The following is a 14,591-nucleotide window of genomic DNA, read 5'->3' on the forward strand; positions in this document are numbered from 1 at the left end:
TCACTGAGCCACCTCCATGTTTCAAAGTTTTTTTCTTCTGTAAATAAAGGGTTGGTCTTTTACCAAAAAAGGTAAAAGAAAAAAAGGAAAGGTAAAAGAACAAAATAATATATATAGTAATATTTTTCCATCTGTCCAAAGTACATTCTTCCTGTCTTTTTTTGTGTCTCCTTCTTAGAAGTACGGTCTTCCTGGGTCTCCTACCATAGAACTCATTTTCATTCAGACAATGAGGGATGATGCAACTCTATTGTACCTTGAACTTGAAAAGATCAGCTTGGATCTGTATAGAGCTTTTCCTTAGTTCTTTCTCGACCATTCGAGCAATCATTCTGTACAATCTCAGGCCAATTTTCCTCTTGCGACCACCTCCAGAGTTGTTGGCTACAGTTCCACTTAAGACTTAAACTTCTTAATAATATTGTCAACTTTGGTCACAAGGTCGTCATCAAGCACTCTGGAGATAGTCTTGTAACCTTTACATTGACCATGCTTGGCTGCTACCTTTTTCTGATGTCTTCAGACCACTCTCTAGCTTTCCTTCTCTTTTTCATGTTCAGTGTGATGCACATAGTGACACAAAACAGTCAGTCATTTTCTCCTTTTAATTTGGCTATATGACTGATTATAAGATTGAAAACACCTGTAATACTAATTAAAACACAATATTCCACTTAAAGTATCAATACGAATCAATTATTTCTTACAACTTCTAAAAAGGTGCCAATAATTTTGTCTAGGCTATTTTAGAATAGAATAGACACACACTGATAATAAAATATATTTTAATTTCAACACTATTCAGGGCGAATGGTGCATTATTTTAAGAAATCTATGCCTGGTTGAGGTGAGAAAAAGAAGCAGAAAGTGCATTAATATCTCCCCTGATCAGAATCACCAAGGCCACTCCATCAAACAGCTGTTCCAGTTTGAGTAACACTAAGATGGGGCACACAGGACCCTGGAGGAGAAAATCAACAGTCTGGGTGACAGGATAGCCTCAGTCAACAGTGAGAGGTCAGGCACAGCACACCACACTACCTACCCATGCCACAGGTCACTCTCCGGAGAGAGCTCTAGATAAATGGACAGATAGGAGAGGGAGGACAGAAGGATAAGCTTTCCTACACCAGTCTCGTCCATCAGATTGCTCCAAGTCTCTGAAAAGAGATATTCTGAAGTGGAGATTGTGAAGGCAGTAATCAGAGTAGTAAACCCAGGTCCCCACCTCCAAAACATGTTGGAAATAAAAACGTGGCTACTGAAAGCAGAAATGTATTGCATCAAAATAGTTTAAATAGGTAAAAATCAACAGTGTTTGTATTAATTGATCACACAGCTGCTTGCCCAGATTACACTTCGCTAAACCTGACAGAAACAGACTTAAAAATACAAAGGGTCTCTGTAAGACTGTCTCGGGTTCAGTGTGAATTGATACATTCAATAAAACGGAGGTGTATCTGTTCTGTGAGAAAATGTGCTGTCTATGTGAATTGGCCACAACCTCTCTCTCCCCAGTTTCTCCCCAGCCCTGACCCACCATTCATTCGGTCTTGGAGATGGGAGACTGTAATGTCCTCACACAGACAGCTGCTCTGATGACTTCCCCCCGTCCTGTGCACGAGCATGAACTCCCCCTGCTGCTGATTGGCTGGAATAGTGTTTTGTTACTCGCTCCAAGCCACTGTGTTTACATTCCCATTTACAGAGCTATCGCTGTGTATGAACTACGGATTTTGTTTTTCAGAGCACACACAGAACAGATTGCTTGCAGACTATGAGAAGATATTCTCAGAATTTCACAAAAAGTGTATTCAATTACGATCACTGATTTCACCTTTAATTTTAACCTCGGAATAACAGTGGTAGCGATGTTTCTTCTGCTCCACAGCTCAGCCATGTACCAGGGAAAGCATCAAGAAGGGAAACAACCAAAGTTAAAACTACACTGTATGAGTCAAAAAGAGAAAGAAATGTTTTCTCAGCTGGAGCGATGAATTTGACTGTATGCATGAAGAGGAAGGGATAATGTTTTGTGATATCTGCCAAAGGAAACCCAACTTGGCTGATGAGCTAGCTCTCATTATCAGATGTGTAATTCACAAGGACTGCCCATTGTGTCATAATTACATTAAATACAGAACTTTTACTGAAGCCTTAATGACTATAACTGTTGATAGCTGTTGATTTTGTTTAAATATGCTGTATGGTACTTAAGCTGGAGTGTCACATATGACTGTTGTACTCATACATAATATGAGACATATAATAATGCAAAAGCAGGATTTTACAGTTGTAGTGGGTTGAAACTGAGCTCATTTTGAAGTAATTCATATAGGAGTGCAACTAATGATTAGTTGCATTATAGTTCCAACTGCTGATTAATCTTTACTTAAATTAGTTGATTAGTTATGTAAAATAATCAGAAAATAATGATAAATAATGATAAATAACACAAACAGTATGATTATGCCCATCCACTCTGCCCCACTTCAAATCAAATTTAATGCCTTAACTCCAACAATTCCAGACATTTTAAGATGTTTTTAGACTTTGAATATCAAAAACCAGCAAACCGTGAAAAATAAATGCATCAACAAGTAAAATGCAGCACAAATAATTATTGTCTCAAAATAATATATCAAAATAAGAGAATGGCCTTCCTAACACCATTACATTGCATATGAACTGCATAATCACGGGCAAAATCACTGTTTGTTTACATTCAAATCTTTTTTTTTTTTTTTTAATGTATATGTTAATTCTCACTTCTGTGCTATATATTATTAGCACAAATTATTACATTGTTTTTCCAATACACCTCATATTCAAATAGTTCAAACCCTTGATTAATCTAAAGACAGATAGATAGATAGATAGATAGATAGATAGAATTAATAATTTAAATATATATAATTATTTATGATAATGCAGTGCAAGAAAAAGGTATTTTAAATAATTTCCGCTATTTTAAAAGTAGCTTTTCACTTTGCATTTTTCTAGATAATATTGCTTTAATGGTTTGAAGTTAGAAGAGAAGTTTCCCTAACCTGTCTGTTCAGTCTCTTTAACTTTGAGCTTCTTATTTAACAAGTTCAGTGCTCCTCTCTTGTCTGAATCAGAGATGCTGGAAGCTGTCACAAGTAAGAAAAGCTGTGTTAGACATAGTGAGCCTGTCAACACAGTGCCAGGCAGCCGGGAGAAGCCAAGGTTAGGCAGCAGCCAGAGGAGAGAAGACATGGAGCATGGTTGCTGTCTACTCCAGAATATCAACATTAAACTAGCCCCTCGCTTCACCTCACTTCACTGTTGAGATTTGTTCATTGTTACATGTAGCACTTACATTCACAAGCCACACTAAAATAGATTACAAACCTGTATCACATTATTCACCAGGTGCAGCATAAATCAGATGCAGTATAATGTCTTTTTTTATCAACGTGAGGATTAAAGGAGGTCATTTATAACAAAGGTCATGACAACACCCTTAATTACATGAACCATCAGTTCAACCCTTTTTGAATGTTAAAGAGTCGGGTACATCCAAATTACAGCCTTTAGTGGATTTTCTATAACCATGCATGATGTTATAAAGTGTGAGGGATGGATGGGAGTGGGTTGACCAGGTTTTGAGGTGTCTGTCTTCAAGATTTCTGCCTTTACCCGAGTGCAACAGCAGTGAATTAATTTTAATTTAATGTGGGGCTCACAGCATTGACAAGTCTCATTTTGACAGAGGCAACCTCCGAGTCACCCACGACAAACCACTGGCCTTGAATGTGAGACTAATTAATATCTACAGAAATAAAAGAAAACTATTCACACTGTGCTCTGTGAATTGTTCAAGGTCATTGAAATATTGTTTCTGGAGAGAAATGGTTTTGTTGAATTTTCCAATGCTTAGTTCAACAAACAAAAATTCAATTTCAAACATCTACATAGTTGGATATCATTGAAGGTGAGGAAGTTTTTTTTGTAATTTGAATGAACTGATCCTTTAAGAAGATTTTAATAGTACAACTTAAAGGGAATTCATCATGCCGTTCAAAAGACGCCTTAATGATCTTATACTGGCCATTAATGCAGCTCCACAGTTCAGCCCTCCCCTCCCCCGATGATCCCACTGTGTTCTGATTTGCTGCTTCAGAAAGACTACTCATGGCTCGGGATGCTATGTAAACAATCAGTAGTGGTTGGATTTCACTTTTTTACTCGAAATGGGAATAAATAGGATCATGCTCAAGGCAGAATCCAAACATCTGAAATGTAGGAGGATCATGATGAGGAAGTAGAACATTGTAATATGGCTTTTGGTTTTCAGGAAGATTTTTTATTCATATGTTCACCTCAAGTTTTGGACCTTTGACCATGTTTAACACAGACATTGAACAAAGTCAGCAATAACAGACCCAGACTCTTATATTTATCCATAGCAGTGTTCATTTCATCTGTTCTAAGAGCAGCTCAAGGAGTGCAGTTTATTGGAAGGACAGAGAAACTAGATTGTCTCAGGTGTCTCCTGAGGGAGGGTCACTTGTTTGGATAATGGATAATACCAACTGCCATTGGGCTGAACACGAGATAAAAGGTCATTAAAACTTTATGAAATGTATCTTTGTAAAGCTACCTGTTCAAAAGGCTGGACATACAGGGGATCTCTTCCCTCTTGTGACCCAAACCGGGGACAGCAAAACTCTCTGATTTTAATATGACAATGCCAGCGGCAAAAGCATCACATCCCAGATCCCCTGAGTCCACATCCTCTACTCTATCAGCGTGCTACCCACACCGGTTGGGCCTGATGATCCAGATTTTGCTGGTTTTTAATTAAGTGGAAGGTCAAATCTCATCGCTCTTGACTTCAGGGAGCTGCTGCTGTCTGCATGGCAGAAGAGCTACACCCAGTCATTAATTTTATGGAGCAGGGACTTTAATTGATTCAAAAGTTAAGGACTATGGGGAATGCATGGCAAGAGGCAGTAGCATTTAGTTGCTGAAAATGTGGGCTGGTATTCAGTTGCAACCATTATGGCTGTTAATATTGTAAGACAGCACTTTACTGGATGAAAGACAGTGATTTTCTTTTATAAACAGATTTTAGAAGTTGTTTTGTGATGTAATATAACTGTAATGTGACTGTTGCAGTGAAAATCCATATAACTGCTACAGACAACTACTTTGCTCTGCCTTGAACTTCAAGGTTTGAATGATCATCTTCAGTATAAGTATATTTCTACATCTATATGTCCTTCTATGTCCTTGAGAGATCGATACATGTAAAATCCTACTGTGTATCAGAAATACAGAGGCAGAGGAGAAACATTTATGCATTGATTCTGGTGTTACAATCTCTTGTGCTATTTTGGGCACTTTTGTTACAGCATGGTGGTTCGGTGATTAGCACTGTTGCCTCACAGCAAGAAGGTCTTTAGTTCAATACCAGGCTGGGTCAGGGCCTTCCTGAGTGGAGTTTGCATGTTCTCCCTGTGCTTGCACGGGTTTTGTCCAGGTGCTCCGGTTTGTGTCCTTGACCAAGGCACTGACATAAAACTGGAGTTGTTCCCCAGGTGCTGCACAATGGCTGTCCACTGCTCTTAATACTTAAGATGGGTTAATTGCAGAGACTGAATTTCACTGTAAATTTTATGTGTGACTTTTAGCACCTCTCATCACACATTGATTCCAGGTATTACTTATCAAAAAATATGTTTCTACTGATTTTGAATCGTTGTGATAACATTTTATTTAATATCCCCTATTTAGCATTTATGTGGTGTATACTGTCAATATTTATAACACAATAGAACACATTTTTATTGTTTACTATCACACAAACAGTTATTAAATGCTACATAACACAGTACAGTATAAAACAGTTTGAGAGAAGAGGATAGAATTTTAAGAGCATAAATGATGATATATTATATATTCTAGACCTAATTTCATATTCTACTGCTGCTTATCAGCTAAACAGAGCAGAGTATCGTTTCCCTTGTTTCCCGCAGCTATCTATCATTAATGTGAGATGTCACAGTAAGGCCAGAAAGTCAATTAGAATGGATGTATTTCTGACTGCTGCTGTCATTTCTCTGTCTCATGTTCACTGGTGATGTAGGCAACAGATACCAGGCTCTTCTGTCTCAAACAGGAGAAATCTTCTTTCGGAAGCACTTTGTAAAAACAAACATAGGCATGATGTGAAACCATGAGGAGCCCAAAGCCCTGGGGACGGGTAGAGTATCAGATCCAGTGGATGGTCCCCCCTCCCGATTGTTTCTGTATCACCCTGCCCTTCTCCCAAGAAGCTTAGGTCACCAGTTCTAGCCTCTTAGGATTCAAATCAAATGTGAAGAATTATATTTGGAATACACATGGAATATGAAACTGTAATATCTAATGTGACAACAAACACAGCATGTTCTGCCTGTTCTGCATCTTGTGGAGCTCTTCACTGGAAGTAAACACTATCCTGAAAAATGAAAAGGGTTACGTTCTGCGAACATCCAATTTACTGCTCATTCAGATTGTTAGATCCACACAAGTGAGTCTGAAACTGCAACCAACTTGTTCTTTTTCCACAAGCTTGATAATACAAGCACACTTGTTCCATGTGGTCAGAAGGAGGGTGGGTTTGGTTGAGTGTTGAAAGCCGTCAGGCCTTCTCCCCTCTCCTGTCAGGAGCATCTGTCAGCTCTGCCACAATTCTGTCTAATAAACCAGCTCTGCCGACCGGTAGGGTTTCTTGCCTGAAGGCTCCCTTTCCAAATAACACAGTGACTTTGAAGAGAAAGAAAAGAGAGAATTAACAGGCTATGCAGCTTCTCTTTGTGCTATCATCTCTCTATCAGATCCTTGTTTTGTGCTCATTTAGCAAATCTTACAGAGTGCCTTTCATTTAGCTCTCAGAGTGGCAAAAGTGACCTTATTCGCATCGCTGTTCTCTCCGCAGGGGCAGTGACAAATGAGGCCTTGTTTTTTTAAAGGAGAGCATAATGAAGCTTTGTGGAGGCACGATCCAAGTCAGATAACCCACCAGGATTTCAATTTACCCCTGTCAAAAAATTTGAAAGGCACAAATAAACGCTGCAGGAAGGGCAGACTTTGTGTATTCCCTCCAGAAGCTATTGATTCAATGGATCCAGAATGATGCCTATTCATGTGTCCATCTTTTGTTGTTATCTTTCTGTCTCAGGTGCAAGTGCAACCTGCATGCCAACAGCTGTGTGTTTGACAAGGGGAAGCTGGGATGTGAGTGTGAACATAACACCACAGGACCAGACTGCAGCCGCTGTAAGAGGCACTACCACGGAAGAGCCTGGAGTGTGGGCTCCTACCTCCCTATTCCCAAAGGAACTGCAAATATATGTAAGTATAGAAGTATTTATTGGCCTTGCAGCTAATGCACCACTGGTAGCAACACATCTTTTATCAGTCTGGTTTTGGCAGACACAAGTATTTGATGTACGTTGTGACAATGACCTTACCTTTCACTTTTTAACTCTTCATTTTGAGATATTGTTGCACCTCTTTATCACATTAGCTTTATGCTGCTAGGCTGCACCTAAAATGTTGTCTTAAGTTTTGGTACAATATGTACTTTGGCATTGAGGAGTGTGTTATATAGCATGTCTTCTTTCTTTTGAGAGGTAGATTAAAATATTCCTATACTTATAGTTAGCATCATATCAGACAGTCTTCAGTAGCAAAACAGCTTTGTTGGCTTGTTCAAACTTTTAGTAACCCATATGTTTACAAGCCAAACTTTTAGTAACCCTTATGTTTCATGCTATACCTCACTTTTCTGCCACCTCTTAGGAGGAGGTCAGGATGGATTGAGCTTTCAAAAGGTGTAACATCAATACCAGAGACCAGAGGTTCATGTCATGCTGTGATTTTAACCATGTCGTCATTTTCTAACCATAATCACAACCAAAGATCTATCCCCAACCTTAACAATGGAACCTGACAAAAACAGTTGTCAACACAAGGTCCAGCTTAATTGTTGTTTTCACAGCTTGTAACCAACTCTTGTGGCCTTTCTCAGTGGATGGAGTTACTCAGCTGTCATGGAGACTGCCTAGTTGTTATCACATGACACAAGTATTGATTTTGAACCTTTTGTTTTTTTTGTCAAGCTGTTATTAATAGGTTAGGAGTGAACCATCAAGATCACGTACCATAATGCCCTCTTCTGTTCTACAGATACTACAATTTGTTGCATGTATCCAATTTTTGCACATTTGTCAGCTATGGTTTCATTCATTCTCATTCATTCTTCATACTGTTTCCAATATTTTAAAATTTAGCATTCCTACATGAAGTCCATGACAACTGTGAACTAATGCTGGATATTTTTTCTGCCTGTTCACATGGTATCTCTAAGGCAGAAGGTGCTCTTTTGCATTATCCCCATTATAATCTTGGACGAGAGTTGAGTCACATTTATCAAATCCCATGCCTGAGGCAGGGGGCTCATTGCCTCAATAAATCTAATACAGCCACTCAGGGATGCGGTGGTGGACGGCCAGGCGAGGCCAGATGGTGGAAGATCTAGCCCTCTGGTCCTCCGTTCTCACTGATTCAGCCGTGTAGTCAGAAACTCTCACGGCAGCAGTCTGCTGGGATTGACAGCAGGTTTTTCAGATGCTCAGTTTGACTGTCTGACTTGAATTCTCAGGCATGGTGCGCTGATTAGATTTGTACAGCGATGTGATATTGCTATTGATCCACTGATTTTGTGTGAGTAAATCTGAACAGAAACAGTCACTGCATGAAAAGTGGGAATTTCTTCAGTAAGCAGCACTATAGATTGTTGTGGAAGTTCAGGTTTTGTCCCCCACATGACCCCCCTCCCTCTAATTCTAGGGGAGGCTTTAACATGTAAATGAAGATGTTGTGAGCTATACAAATGTGTAGCCACTGACCCAGGTCAGAGGTGACATTTTTCTAAAAGGTATTAACTTCATTTTAAGAAAATCTCTGGTATAAATATATCAGGCTCAGTATAGCCTAATTATAGACTCTTAAATTTTAGTTTGAGTTGATTTATTTAATGAAAGTATGCTAGATTAATTACTCTATATGTTATTAGCAATGGCCAATGTTATGTAAAAAAGACACATAATAATCTATAATACTCTGCACTACAGAGTTCATTATTAAAATGTCCACAGAAGCGCGGAGGTCTTTTCTTGCGTCTTGGTACTTCCATCTTTCAACTGATAGCACACAAGCTCTAGTGCTTCTTCTTCCTAGGGGTATTTGTTGATGATATATCATGAAGGTACACAGGCATTTGTGTGAGTCTTCTGAATCAGTATGGGGTTGTCTATGCATGTATGTGTACCAAAGTGTGTGTGTGTGTGTGTGTGTGTGTGTGGTCATGGTCATGCAACACATTTGATTGTGTGTGGGTGTTTTTTTTGTGAGAGCGTTTGTGAACTCTAAGGAGATATTGCTGGATTTACCCCTGCACCTTCTGTGTGTTATGAGTCTCCCTGCAATGTGGTGCTCCCTGTCAGATTGACAGGCCGATATTAAAAAATCCACCACTTGGCCGCATCTGCACTGAACTGATGAAACTTAGGTCTAGCCATATCAAAAGCAATATTAGCACTTGTTTGGCAGTGGCATAAAATGCAATAATGTTGCACATGGAAGTGACGTAACAATATTGGTCCCCCAGGTGTTGAATTAACACACTTTTGTCTTGAATTATTATTATTTCTCTCATAAGTAAAGCTTGGGTCCTGTAACATGCCTTTATCCATTATGCGAAGCTCATATTTCCTATGAGGATATTAAACATACAGGCCTCGTATCAAGACAAATATGCTGAACGTGCAAGATGTAATTATAGTTTAATAGCTTTCATCTGTCATCAAGTCTTCCTCTTTAATCATGGGAGTCATTTATCTCACAGGTAGGAACAGGGCGAGGTCTATTATATATTCAGATCCGTGCACATGCAGATATATGGACATACATGACCCTTCATCTAATAAATTAGAGCCCAAAAATGGAGCCCTGGGTTGCTATGGGCCATAGCTGACAGCGGCAGAGAGTGACGGAGAGTGATTCAAATCCATGGTTGCTCTAAAAGAAGGAGGAGAAAATTCTGTAAGTTGCCTGCAGAGCAGAAGAGGAATCACTTCGAGAATTATGTTGACAGTCCACTTTGCAGGGAGCGTCAACTCATCTTGTGTTCCAAAGCAGGTTCATAGGTTAAGAGGGGCTGGGGCTGAGAGTTTGATCAGCCTGTAGAATGTGTTTTGGCTTCAAAGGCCAATATTGTTTGCCCTCCATTTCTCAGACAGCACAACTATTGGTTAAGAATTGTTGCTTGCTTGCTTTTCTTTCAAATGTCCCTTTTATGTCACGAAGAATCTGTGATTTTCCTGCTGTAGTGTTGTGCACATGCCAACAGTTGTTGTGACAGCTCCAAACTGTAGATGAAGTGTTGAATTGGACACAAACAAAATGAGAATCCCACTGAGACATAATTACCAAGGGACAAAGCAATAAAGACTGTAAAAAGGATCAAAAATTGCAATTCTTTTAAAATCACAGGTACATTTTGATCATTTATTTTTAGTATTCTTCTTTTTTTATTGGCTCAGTTTTCCACATATTGAAAATCCTACGAACCCAACACTCTGAGAAGCCCAAAATAAGACCATGAATTGATTTGCAGATGCCGTTTCATTTAATTCAGAGATTCACCCATCCAAAAATTATACAGCAAAATAATCATTATCTTCCTTTTTTTGGACAATAGCAAAGTCAATAGCAAAAAAGGAAAACAAACTATTCCAAACATAAATAAAAAAGTTTTTTGTTTTTTTTAACTTAAGTTTAATTCTGCTGACATTTTGTCACTGGCAGACCTGTTATTATCATCAGAAAAAGGCGGGTGTTGGTTATGTTCTCTGCAGAGCCATATCCACTGTTAATCAGTGGACACAGTGGAGACCAAGTGGATAAGTATTGTTGGGCTTTGAATTATTCAAAGCAAACAACACAAACACACCAACAATTGAAGCTGCCAGCAGCGTTGGGCGGGACTTCGCAGCCTTGCGAACGTTGGGCCCTGCCTGTCGGTTGGGGGCATTTAGATGCCTTCGACCCGGGCATTTATGGGACACTGAAATAAGTAGATATACATTACACACACACACTCACACGAACACACACATTCACACATATACACACACACACACAAATATACTCACACTCACACACACACTCTCTCTCTCTCTCCCTCTGTCTGTCTGTGTAGACATTTAGACTGAGCAACTGAAATTAACTGCCAACCTGTAGATATGTTTGTAGGTCATTAATACAAGTTTTCTCCACTAGGTGGCACACTAAGATCACAAATGAATCTGGATGACTGCAGAGCACAAATGAATCTGGATGACTGCTTGACTTCATTATGTACTGCAATCCTCTGAAACTGTAACTTGTTAGAACAAACTATTCATCAAGATGACACAGAAATAGGTATAGAAGTAAACATGGTCAAAATTAGAAACACAAATATTTTTCTGTAGCTTACAACTAGTGGCAAAACAATTCAGTGCTTCAACTTGTGCCAGCTACACACACAGTCGTTGCCATGGTAGTTAACAGCTGGAGAGCATGACAACAGAGAGCAGGCAGAGTCAGGATTGAATGGGAGAGGAATAGGGTGCACATGTGGGTCCGCAGATCAAAAAGTATAAAATATAGAAAGACCAAATTACACATATCTATAGATGAGACTTCCGGCTACATTTTGACGTTTGAATGGTGTCTATAGCTGAAAGTATGCAGGAATAATGTATATATTTTGAAAAGTCTGAAAAATTGGCGATAATCCTAAATTTAAGGGCATGTTGTGCACTTCCTGTTGGATTTAGGTCAGGGGTGTCAGCGCGTGATTTGTAGGTCATTCCTATCAGGTGTTAGTGGCGCCAGAGAATTTTACATTGTTTGTTTTTCCACTTTATCGAATTTTTCGCCAGACCTGATGTCAAATTTGGTGAGTTTTTGAACAGGTTTAGGGGTTTAAATTGAGGCTCAAAGAGGCTGCAGAATAAACGACACAAATACAATAGGGTCTCAAGACTCCTGTCTAGTCCTCGCCTCTGCCTCCAGCTCAGTCCCTAAAAATGTTTTCATGCAATTTTCAAGAGTAAAATGTAATCCATGCATACTGAGTCAAACCTTTAATAAAACACTTTTCCTTTTCTCTTTCTGCAGGTATTCCCAGTAATCATGGACCAGTGCGTAAGTTGATCAAGCTTTATACATTGGCATGCTGATTTACGGTTTCCTCCCTCAGTGATGACTAGCTCTTGTTTGATTGATGATGTTGGTATGACAAGTAGTTCCGCGTGTTGCCATTATCGCTCATCATTATGTTTTTCCATAGTACAAAAAAATCCATCCCATCAAAGCATTTATGTAGAATCATGTCTCATGAATGGAGGTGAACCAGTGCATGGTGTGGGACAAATTTACTTTTCTCCAGTGCATGACAACTTGTTTCAAGAACAGAAATTTAAATCCTTGCAAGATAATGAAAGAAATCTGTCAAGTTTGTAGGGGAAAAAAGAGTTTAAAGGACTAATTTTGCATGTTTTAGCCATTTTTCTACAAATCTTTTATACTTTGCTTTCCTGCTAACAATTTTGCAAACCATGACATTATGTTTCATATTTTAAGAATCTATTTTTTCCCGTAACCCTTCTTGTGAGTGGTTCATTTCTATCTGCCATGAAAATTAAGTCGACCTTGATTTATATAAAATGATACTTCCTGACAAGGGAGTGTGTTGTGTTGGATTAGATGACTGATTATAGCACTAACATTGAGTATAGGAGTCTACTCTTTGATTTATATATTGTACAGAATGACTGAAAACCAACTCATACACACAACATAGGAAAAATACCTCAAAACAGTGCAGTGTGGTTTGCAAAATTGTCACCAGTAGTATACATGATTTGTTGTTAAGGGGCTAAAACTTTAAAAACATTAGCAAAACTAAAATACTGTAATAGAGTCTTGCACGTTTGGGTTTGTGCATCAGCAGGCACAGGCACTACTGAGAGTCATTTCTCACATCCACACTAGAATATTTGCTCTAAGCGCAGAGACAGATATTTGCCCTAAGCCACAGAAAAGAAATTATATTTTATGAAGACATGGTTCCCACCATGCATCCCTTCACATGTTGATGCCTGAAGGTGACTCCTAATGCTGAATAACAAAAGCAGCCACCACATGTAACTTGGTTCTACCTTTGTTTTGTGAAAATACATCAATTTAAGCTGCATGCAGACATTAGCCCATTTTTACTCCAAACACTCAAATATTTTTACAATATTTCTGGGGCAAATCAGCACAAATGAAATACTGATTATTGTAAAGACTACAAATCAATGCATGCTGTCCCTGTGCTATAACTACATAACAGTATGAATTATATGACAACCCACTGTAATATATAATTTCTCCCATTTTTACACAGATCGAGCAAATGCTTCATCTCTTGGTGTTGCAAATCGTAACCAAGGTAGGCTTATAGGCTTTGTAACTTGAGCATGACATTGACAACACATAGAAAGAACTGATTGCTTATCGATTGGAAATCTGACTAAATTATAGAACATGCAAATAGCAGTATGCAGTCAGTTGTTTTATCAAAGCCCAGATGATTTCATCCTGCATGCACACAAAACACACGCTGGTCTTTACAAGGCAGGCCTTTTGTTGTGAGAACACTGTAGGGAATGGACCACATGCCTCATGATCACTGAGTCCACAGCCTCCCTAACCTCTTTGATCATGCCCTCTTTTTAATTACCCAGAATGCTCTCTGGGGGTGCACCCTTTCTGCCATGTTCATAAGGAAAAAAAAGGAAAGAGAAAAGAGAGAGGAAAGGAAAGGAGAGAAGAGGCTCCAGGGGGGTTTATGTAGATTGATCTCAAGCTATCTCCAGCTAATCCTCAGGCCCAGATATCCTGTGTAGTGAGTGTTAAGTCGCATCTGCACCACTGCTCTCAGAGCCAGAAGACAAAAATTAAAAGAGTATTTCCACGGTCAAGAAAAGGATGTTTACTTCCCTTTTCTGGCTGTGCAAAGCTAGGAACAAGATGCACCTATGAAAATAATCCAATGTTTGCTGCAGTCAGAGGTGGAATGAAAACAGCTACTGCACCACAGTGGATTACAAATAATTCTGCTTTCCTGTGTAAAATTGCGTCATTTCCATATAAAGTGTCAGAACACTATCAATCTAACCTACACCTAACCTACAGAGATTTTAAGCATACTGTATTTTCTGCACTTACGTTTGCGGTTCTTTACACTCCATGTCAGTAGAAAATCGTCTAGTTTAGAGGTAAGCAGAGAGATGACATCTTATACACCATCAATTTCTTGCAATAATCACAAGACAGTTATTCAGCATTTGCAATGATGAGTGTGGGCCTGCAATATTTTTATTATTATTATTATTATTATTATTATAAATTAATCAACAAATTATTTTCTCAATTCATCAACCATTAGCTTTCCATACAAAATTGTAGAATGGATTATA

At 38.8% G+C, this 14,591-nt stretch overlaps 1 protein-coding gene across 1 annotated transcript in view; it reads left to right on the top strand.

The window, feature by feature from the left end:
* The window catches only part of LOC128368592 (netrin-G1-like), a 59,024-nt gene that overhangs the window by 39,236 nt on the left and 5,197 nt on the right, over positions 1 to 14,591 (top strand). The window contains exons 3-5 of the mRNA XM_053329440.1: positions 7,193 to 7,365; positions 12,244 to 12,270; positions 13,517 to 13,561. Coding sequence (XP_053185415.1) covers positions 7,193 to 7,365; positions 12,244 to 12,270; positions 13,517 to 13,561 — 245 coding nt within the window. The remainder of the gene's footprint in view (positions 1 to 7,192; positions 7,366 to 12,243; positions 12,271 to 13,516; positions 13,562 to 14,591) is intronic.

This window comes from Scomber japonicus, chromosome 12, assembly GCF_027409825.1.
Source record: "Scomber japonicus isolate fScoJap1 chromosome 12, fScoJap1.pri, whole genome shotgun sequence".
In the NCBI taxonomy this organism is placed as follows: domain Eukaryota; kingdom Metazoa; phylum Chordata; class Actinopteri; order Scombriformes; family Scombridae; genus Scomber; species Scomber japonicus.